The sequence below is a fragment of the Glycine soja genome, chromosome 4 (genome assembly GCF_004193775.1).
Source record: "Glycine soja cultivar W05 chromosome 4, ASM419377v2, whole genome shotgun sequence".
NCBI classification, from domain to species: domain Eukaryota; kingdom Viridiplantae; phylum Streptophyta; class Magnoliopsida; order Fabales; family Fabaceae; genus Glycine; species Glycine soja.
In genome coordinates this window covers 48183727-48194301 of record NC_041005.1, presented here as the reverse complement: position 1 = coordinate 48194301, position 10575 = coordinate 48183727, and the positions used below count along the sequence as shown (strand labels likewise).

The 10575-nt window shown below is 27.9% G+C and overlaps 1 protein-coding gene across 1 annotated transcript; it reads left to right on the top strand.

Annotated features, from left to right (window-relative positions):
• The first annotated feature begins 8708 nt into the window (after positions 1-8708).
• Positions 8709-10017, top strand: LOC114408223 (transcription factor HEC3-like). Its single transcript, XM_028371288.1, has one exon. The coding sequence runs from the start codon at positions 9158-9160 to the stop codon at positions 9887-9889; it is 732 nt and encodes a 243-aa protein (XP_028227089.1). The 5' UTR covers positions 8709-9157; the 3' UTR covers positions 9890-10017.
• The last annotated feature ends 558 nt before the right edge of the window (positions 10018-10575 follow it).

Here is a 10575-nt window from a genome sequence, read left to right as displayed (position 1 = left end):
TTTCAATTGAAATGATTTTAAATAATTTTTACATTGAATAAAAAAAATTAGACCCAATTTTACTACTAACTAGTTTGCTTTTAGAATAAAAGCATTCAAACATATATATTTTCATTTTAATATGCTAATATAAAATGTCGTTGTGTATAAAATTGAGCTCCACAAACAAAAATAAAATAAAATAAAATTAGATCCACATGGATGGTACATTAATAAATATCATTGATGTCTCAACAATTTCTACTCTACCAAACACTGCACAGAATTGACAGAAAAAACGTGGGATTGATTTAAGGGAATCATTAATTTATAAATGTGAAAGAATAAGAAAAGAAAGCAAGAGGAGGTCTACCGGTCTAGCATGAAGGGGAAAACCTTGCACAAGGGAGCAAGGTAATTAGAACCTCGCATGCCAAATCACGGAAAACATGAATATCTTGATTAGTTACAAAATGGTGTGGATTTTATATATCTGGCTTCCATAATTAGGGCCACTAAACAGGTTTGATTAGTTGGGTTAATCAATTTAATTCATCTCTTTTGACGGGTTGAGATTGAGTTAGGGTTTTCAATTTATTATCATCACTTGACCAATTAAGAAAACAAGTTGACCGTGGGGATAGGTCATCCTGTCAAGTCACTGTCAATATTTATTGGTCTAAACATGAAAATGGGTAGTAATTAATTTATAGAAACACTGATTTATATGCGTTTGGTTGTCATAATAAGTTGATAATACACTTTTAAATGCCAATGATGGAAGATTTTATGATTTCCTTTATGGTGTGTATGAATTTTATTAGAAATATTTTAGATAATATGTTTATATGCATGAGTTTTAATTTTTCTTTTATTTTTAATGAGTTGATACTAATCTGCCACTAAAGGGAGTGAATTAGAAGTTTCGACCCACTTTGTCAATATAGGTAACCCCACCTTATTTTTGGCGGATCAATTATGTAGGCAGGACTTGGCCTATTTTGCTAAACGTTTGATCCTTTAATTTATTCTTGATACTTAATTACTCTAGCCTGTTCATAATGGAATGTTAGGGAACAAAAAAATATTGACGAGATAGAATCGAAGCTTATACTAATTAATCAAAATGCATGCACAACAACTCTAAAATTTGATGCAAAGGATCGGTGCTTAACATGGGATATGAATATATGATGACAATTTTAAATATTTTTTATTTAAAACGAATTAAATGTATATAGTATAATTTAATCAAGATAAATTAATTGACTGTGCACATCTAAATCTCTATCATCTATTATTTTTCTAAATTCACATTTGTCTTGTTTCATTTGTATTGAACTCAAAGAATCAATTCATCTCCCATCATGGTTCCTAAAATCTTCCTTTAATTTAGTTTACTACTATTGCATTTGTTGAAAAGCAAAATTGCCGATTAAGAAATGTCGACAAAAAAAAAATTGAGTAAAGATAGTCAAAGGTTAACACACGAAGTGATGACATGAAGCCAAATAGATATCGGAAATGAAATTTTAATCCGGTATCATAACTATTTTATTTAGCAGTGAATTATGTGTAAAAATATTCATTAAAAATACATTTATTTGTAATCTGACCTATACATTCTTTTACTAATATTGTCATGTGTGTGGAGTAGAACACTTAAACTTAATTGTGAGAAGGTAAGCTATCGAGAATTCGAGATGGGCAATAGAAACCCTAGCTAGCAAAAGCACAGAATGATTGTTTTGAGCATGCGCGAGCTTAAAACAACAAAACATTATAACATAGATACAGTGAACATCATGAGCAGGTGTAGTTTGTTGTACTTGAGAACTCCAGAATGAATATAAATTAAGAAAGAAAGCAAAAGGAAAAGAAATGATAACACAGTAGTGTGCTGTCCCACCCTCTGATCATGGCCGGTCTGAGGCTGATGTATTGTGGTTTTGCATCAAACTTTTAATGTTTCTGACTGTATCTTCTGAGTACAGTATTTCATTTGTAACCAGGCAAACAGGCTGAACCAACCTCTTCCTCTATTGTCAGAAAGACAGCAATTAATGCAGCTACCTATCTTTGCCCAAACTGCTGCTTCTGTATTTTCATATTGAGAAATTGTATTTAAATAACAAAAAAACATTATACAATAAAAAAAAGAAATCAGAGAATGTAAAATAAAATAACTGATTTTTTTCATATATAACGTGTTTATCTCTTCACCATATTATTATATCTTTGGGTTACTGTTTAATTTGAAAGCAAGAATGTAAGTTTTCACATTGAGTAGCTCTGACAAGATTTCTAAGAAATTCTATGATTTTTCGCAGAAGCAGGTGAATAAAGCAAACGATTATTCATGTGTTTCTCACTTTCATGAATAGTTGGCACATTGAAAAATATCCAAAAATGACCGAGATAATAACCGAAGAAGCAAGATCAATATCTAATGTAATTGAGAGCAATTGTTTTTTAAAACACATTTAAAAGTTTTTCTTTCTTTCTTTCAACTTTTATCTCATGTTCTCTAATTAAAAGCATTCATTTTTCGTTTTGTTTCACTAATCTAACTCGATCCAAAGTTAATATGTAATTTAAAATATACTTTTGTTCTTTTATTTTATTTTTAAAATTTATTTTAATTCTTTATTTTTTAAAAGATTCATTTTGTTCCTTCAACCTTTAAATTTGAGAATTTTTGGTAATTTAGCTTATTACTGGTTTAAAACCATAGTAAAATATAAGATACTAACAACATTACTTTCAAGATTACAGAAGAACAAACATACTTAAATTTAAAAGTTAAAAGATTTAAAAAATATATTTTAAAAGATAAAACACCAAAATAAATCTTAAAAATAAGATAAAGGATTAAAAGTATATTTTAACAAAATTAATTTACATTTGAGTTTTAGAAATTTTGGGCCTTTAGCTTATCATTGATTTAAAATCGTCACAAATTATATAAATGACTAACAATGTTACTTTTAAGTTAGACGAAAAGACCAAAATGACTTAAACTTGAAAGTTAAGAGACTAATTAAAATGAATCTTAAAAAAAAAAGATTAAAATAAATCTTAAAAATATGTTGAGAATCAAAGGTGTATCTTAATCAAGTTAATGTGTATTTGAGCTTTAGAAATTAGATATTCAACTTTGTTTTGGCTAGGGCATCTTTTGGTTGTCCTCAATCGAGGAATCTTGTCTCAACCTTTATTAGGGCATTTTTTAGCCAGCATAGGAAAAGACATCTTCGACCATCCTTTTCCAAACAACTTTGATTAGCCTTGGCTATGGCATCTTTGGCTTGATCTCGGATGAAGCATCTTTGATCGACCTTAACTATGGGGATTGTCATGTCTAGTCATCTTTAGTTGGCCTTAACCTAGGTATTGTTAGCTTTGCCTAGCATCATCGGCTCAACCTCAACTAGGGAATCTTCAACTAGCCTCATTCAAGCCATCTTCAACTCAATCCCAATTGGGGCATCTTTGGATTGGTCTCTACCAAGGCATCTTCGAATGACCTCAATCAAGTCATCTTTTAGTCGACCTTAGTTGGGGCATCTTCTGTCCAAAGCCAATCAAGTCATCTTTTATTCGATCTCAACGAAGACATCTTCAATTCATGGGTACCTGTCACAAAAAGTTTATTTTTGTTTTCTAAATCCTAATTATTAGAAGTGAGATTGTCCATCGGTTAGCCATAACCCACTTGGTCCTTAGGACTTCTTGTCCCATGGGCCATTTATGTAAATTTAATTTTCTTTCATACATAGACATCTATATATAATTTTATTGATATAAAAATTACATGTAAAATAAAAGTCTTGAAAGTGAATTTTTTTTGTGAAATCATGTAAGAGATCTTATATTTAGCTTACATGGATTAACAAGTTACCTTAAATCACATTAACATCTAAATGACTAGGGTGAAATTAAATTTATTTATTTCATTTTATAATAGTATTAATATATATATATATATATATATAAATAATTTTTATATAAATAAAATTAATGTCTAAAATTAAATTTTAAGCAATAATCATTATTCATTTATTATTTATTATCTTATCACTGTTGTAAATTATTTAAAATTTTATTTTACCTGGATAAATTTAATTATTTTCTAATACATTATTATTATATGAATTTATTAATATATATGTAAATATGTTTTATTAGAGACCATTATATTTGAGTTGGATATATGATTATTATGGATAATAAATTTTTTTAACGCAATTTCATACCTAAAACTTAAACTCAAAATCTTTAAGCTACAAACTAAAATGTGGAAATATATTTTAATATTATTTAAAGAAAAATCAATTTTAATTAGCATGAAAATTTACGTAAAAACATTCATATTGTTTTAAAAAAAACATTTTTAGATTCATTTGTATGGTTGTCTTTCAATTAAAATGATAATATAACTTTTTGAATAATTATTATAACAATTAATAAATTTAAGATATATGATAATTTTTAATTAGATAGACTATATATATATGTATATATTACATTTTTAATATATTTTAATTAAATACTAAGAAATAAAGAAACCTGAGTACACATGCGGCAGGGTGATGTCAAACTAATAATGACTTTGGAAATATCTTCTTATACGTCGATAAATTACCCTAATTGTCCGGCACACAGAAAAAGAAGTTGGATCAAATTAAAGGGAACTAGTGTTCCATTTCCATATCAATGGTGGTATACAATCTACACTATATTCAATATATCTTTCTGGGATTAACAAAATAAGACATCGATCATTTATTAGTAAATACACATGTAATTGGTTTTTCCAATTCTTGAAAGCAAAAGGCTATGCTCCAAAGTACTCGTTAGGTATATTCAATTTCACACGTCATGTATATTTCTTCCGTTTCTTTTTAAGTGTTAGATTTTTTTTAAAAAAATATTTTTATTTATTATTTATAAAATTCAATATCACATTAATTATTTTTTTTATCAATTATACTTTTACTTGTTTTCTAATATTTTAATTATTTTACACATACATTTATTATAAAGTGAGAAAAAAATAATAAAAAAGGAAATTCAATGACTATTTTATTAGAATAAAAAAAATTTATTACTTTTTCTTAATTTCTGACCTTAAACTACATATAAAAACAAACAGAGAGTATATTTTAATATAAAAATTATAATTTAGACGCAATTTTTTTTAAAGGAGTTTAGACACAAATCTTAATTACTACGTTTAATTAATAGCTCAAAATTAATTCTTCCTAACTTAAAAAGAAATGAGCACTTATTTTTGGAACCAAAAACAAATGACTTCATAACTTATGTATAGTGCAACTCACCTAAGTTGTATTTCATAATTTTTTTTACCAACGTACCTTATTTAACACATGATTTCTTAATAATTTTAAAGAAAATTGTGAAGTAATTTTGTCGATGAGTCTCTTTTAATTTGTTTCAGGTTTTTACACCCATTTTCTAGTTGTTGCAATTTATTTATGATTTTGATTAAATTCTTGGTTGTAAATTCATGGATGATCTAGAGAGAAAGTGATGAACTTTCCAAGAATTGTTCATGCAACAACCAAAAAGTTATGAAACCCATATTTTTAATCATTTGTTTATGAATTTATTGATTTTTTTTGTAATTGATGTTCAGAAAGTAATCACCAGACTACAAATTAAAGCTGTCAAAGCAAAATTATAATCTATCCCTAGCAATTCACAAAAGCTTGCTGGGACACTCCATAGGCAATCGACAATTCTATTATGATGATTTTGATTTGATTCTTGGTTTTAAATCTATGGATGAATGGTCTTTATATTTTTCGGTTGTCAGGATAATTATTGGAAAAATTATCAAAATTTCTCTCTCATGTTTAATTTCTAATGTTCGTAGAAGCATTGGTTGTTTCTACAAACAACCAGTGCTTATTTATTTTTGGGCAATATGCTTTTCTGATTTAATCATGTATGTAAACGTGGGTTAAGGGCTCAGTTACGGTTGAGATAGGAGCTATTAACCTCTTTCTCATCTTTGTCACCGTGCTTCCCTTTCTTGCAGGGGTGCCAAAATGGATCAATTTGCTTTGTCTTATTGTTGACTCCTCAATTGGTCCATCCTAGCTACTTGAAAATTCAAGTCCACCCCCATATATGTTCCGCTTAGTGGGTTAATTCGTCGGATTGAACCCATTTTGTCACCCTGACTACTTGTAATGTGGTTGGTACTCCTTCTACCATTGAATTTATATATATTTCCTTGTGTTAATTTGACAAAAAAAAATTGAAGATTTTTTTTTTATAATTCTAAGAATAATTTATATTTTTCAATTATGTCCTTATGATAAGAGATAAACACTATTAACATGTAAAATGTCAAAGTAATAAATATGAGACATACAACATGCTAGAACTTATAATTAATTTTAATAATAAAAAGAAAAATTATTCATTTTTTAATCTATTTATTATTTATTATAATGCTAAATAATATAGACTAAAAGAAACGGAGAAAGAATATTAAATAATGACAAAGGTTAGTATTGAAAAAGACAACTGCAAAATACGAGAGGGGCATTAAATAGGGCGTATTTTTGTTTGTTTTCTTTTTAAAACAATTCGATATATCAAAAGATATTGTTAAATAAAAGTTTAAAAGATTTATAAGAAAGGTTAGTCTTTGAAGTTAGAACCAGGTCGATTTAAAGAAAATACCCTTGAAGAAAATTCTTACTTTTTTTAGAAAAAAATACTTCACAATTTTAATTTCTCTCTAGTTAGAAAACAGATATAAAGATATAACGAATGAGAATTAACACAATATTTATACAAATATTTTACCCTACAACCTAAGTTAGTCCGGTCCTTATTACACTGTCAAGAATATCACTGAGACAATTGAAAGATACAAGGATATTTCCAATGAATTCCCAGGTACTTTCACAAACCTTTTCATGCTCGATCAAATTTTCAAGTATTCTTTTAATCAAGCTTCACACACCTTTCGTTTTAAAAATAAATAAACAAATAGAAGTTACAACCGTCGACTTATAAGCAAAGATACAGTTGTTCTAAGTCTCTTGACTAAAAGATACTAGTATATATACCACCTCTTTCTCATATTTTTTAATATTTTATTTTTCTATTTTTTTCCAAAATATTTGATGTTTTAGAATTTCAAAATCTAATTAATATATTTTTCTAAAATATATCCTTATCTAATATCCATTACTAGTTATGCAAGTACTAATATTAAAAAAATATTAAATAAGGTCATTTTAGTCCAAATATAATAATTTTTAATTTCATTAAATATTTTTTAATTTATATGCAATAACCTTAAACTTAAAAAATTCAGCAAAGAAAAATAATATTAGATATCAAAAATACGAGAAGGAGATAGTATTCATTGAAAGATATTACTAACTGGTACTCATAAGTTATTGGTTAAAAAATTTTAAAAAATTATTATGAAAATTATAGGCAAGTGTAAAAAATATATAAGTAATTTTACATATTCCAATAATTCCTTTTTACTTTTAATTCCTTAACTAATATCATAAAAACATTAATTAATATTTGCTTTGTTTAAAAATAAAATGTACTCGTAACATTGGGATTGAAGTAAATGAGTTTTTGAAGTAGTCAACGGCATTTACGTTTTCTATTTGTACTTGTCTTTTTAATGAGATCAGAGACCTTTAGTAAGAGCTTCTTTATATATATATATATATGTATATATGTATTAAATGTACATTTATTAATAATTTGAATGTTGTCATCCAATCCATAAATTGCAAATGCTGTTTTTGTTCATATTAATGTTTACTTCAATTATGTGGATTGTCACTTTTTTTTATTCCCGTACATTTAAAATAAAATATTAAAAATTAATATTCATTTTCATCTTTTCTTTAAAAGTATACGACATTAATTACTATATTTTTAATTAAATATGTTTAGATCATAAGTTAAAAATAATTTTAATATAAATGATAATATTAATTAAATTTCTTAATTTATTTACTACTCCCCTCTACTAAAATATAAGTAAAAAGATAAATCTACATGTCATAGATTAAAATATAAATAAATTTTAAGTAATTTTTTTATTTAATGACATCATCTTTAAAATAATATTTATTTGATTAGAGTTTTTATTTCCAAGAATTTTCTCTTTATTTTTCCATGCAGTTAAGTATAAAGGATATTTCAAAAAAATTATTTTTTAATTGAAGTTATCAAAATTAAATAATATTAACTAGTGTGAATTAATCTTTATTTTCTTCTACAGGATTATTCCATTTCTGAAGAGAGGTATCTTTTTGAATGCATAAATTAAGATGAAGTAATTGATTATAAGTAATTAATATATTAAAGATAAATTATCTCGATAATATTTAAATTTGATTTTTGATGAAAATAATTATTGATCAAATTTTATTTATTTTTTGATTAAATTTTAAATTAATCAATATTTATTTCTTCTAATAAACTAGAAGGTTAAGATAAAAAAAATTAAAATCAAAATAGTATTTATTAACTATCAAATGGTAAAGGAGAGAAACAGCCCTAGTAGCTAGCTAGGATTTTTGATTTTAGTGCACACATAAGAACAAATTAGATAGAGAAATCTTGGAATGTGACTACACCAGCTAATCTTTCCTTACGTGTATTTTCTTTTCTTTTTAACCCCACCTTCTCCCCAACGCTTGATATGGGGATTCATCAATATTGTAGTACCAATATGTAGCAGATTCAATTCAATCCCTTTAACATGCAACTCCACCTTCTCTTTTTATTCATTCATCCATGCATGTACTTTTTGCAGCCACTCTCATTTCCGTGAAAACTCATTTCAAATATATTTGTCCTCTCCTCTCTCTTTCTCTCCTTGGACCCTCACTAGCTACTTTCCTTGGAACCATTGTTTGGTGTTGAAGCCAAAGAAATTACATCAAGCAAGGTAACTAACTAATTAGCAAGCTAGCACCCCTTTAATTATTATGCGGTGAGATATCGTTAGATTATTTATAATTGGTCTACGTTAATTTGTAGTAATTTTCTTATTCCTCTTTAAATTCTTCTAGACTTTTAATTAGTCCACTTAACCTTAAGAAACAAAAAAACTAGAAAGTACTAGAGCAGAAGCTGCCCCATATTTTGTGCCCACAACATGGATATCAACGAAAGCATCACTTCTACATTCAGCAATGTTGTTAACAGCACTTGGAATCACGAGAAGATGGGAACAGAAGAACATAACATCATCCTCCATGATCATCACCAAATTCCAAAGGGTGTTGGAATTTGGCCCCACTACAACTACCCTCTTCACAATATTCAACCCTCATCCTCATCAAATGTGGCACCCTCTTCGAGTAATTTCCTCACTGATATTCTAGGAGTCCACTTTGAAGAAGAAGAAGATGAAGAAGAAGAAGAGCTAGGAGCCATGAAGGAGATGATGTACAAAATGGCAGTGATGCAACCGGTGGACATAGACCCTGCAAGCGTGAGAAAACCAAAGAGGAGAAACGTGCGCATAAGCGATGACCCTCAGAGTGTTGCTGCGAGACACAGAAGAGAGAGGATCAGCGAGAAAATTCGCATACTGCAAAGACTGGTCCCTGGTGGAACAAAAATGGACACTGCTTCCATGCTCGATGAAGCCATTCGCTATGTTAAGTTCTTGAAGAGGCAAATCAGGTTTCTTCAATCAACACCACCACCACCAATTAATTGCAATGTTGGTGCTGCTCCTAATAGTGAATATTATTGGCCTTTTGCACCAAATATGTTGCATAGTTCCACCACCACCTTTATTGACATGCCGGTTATTGGAATGGAATTCAACACCAGAAGCCATGGTCATGCCGGTGATTCGATCCACCTTAGACAATCATGAGGTAATTACTAGTTATTAGTGATGATTTAGCGGCTAAGTGTTTTTATTAGGATTGGTATGTGCGCGCATAATAATATTTAATTTATGTATGCTGATGATTATTATTTTATGTAACAAAAAATGGAAAAGGATTGAAGTGTAAGAGGTTGGTGTAATATATATATATATATATATATATATATATATATATATTCAGGAAGGGTTGTGTGTGAAACGTAAGTAATTCATTTCGTGATGAAACGCACTATTAAAAAAATGTACCTAGTTTTAGTCTAACTAATGAGACCAAGTGTACTTTGAGGTATATATTAAGGTATTCTCTCACAAAAAATGACAACTATATATGCAGCACGTTCTGAGATTTTTCCGCATTTCATGTTTGTTTATCTATCATTTTTATTTGTGAAATTTAAAAAAATATTTTATCTATAATTTTAAAAATGATCATATACTGAAAAATATCAGTACGGTATTAATTTGTATTCATGCATCATATATATATATCGTGAGGGAAAAGGTTTGTTAGGATATTGTTGACTAAAGTGTCTGAGGAATAATCATAACGGTTGGGTTGGATTACGTAGATATCCTTATTTAAAAGTATAAAGAATGGAATAATATTAATATATGTGCAGTTTGGGAGTTGGCAGGAAAGTTTGTTTGGTCGAGTCTCTTCTCTTCAGTGA

Bases quoted from the DNA above. Each gene is read 5' to 3' on its own strand.
- LOC114408223 (XM_028371288.1), top strand. From the start codon at position 9,158: ATGGATATCAACGAAAGCATCACTTCTACATTCAGCAATGTTGTTAAC.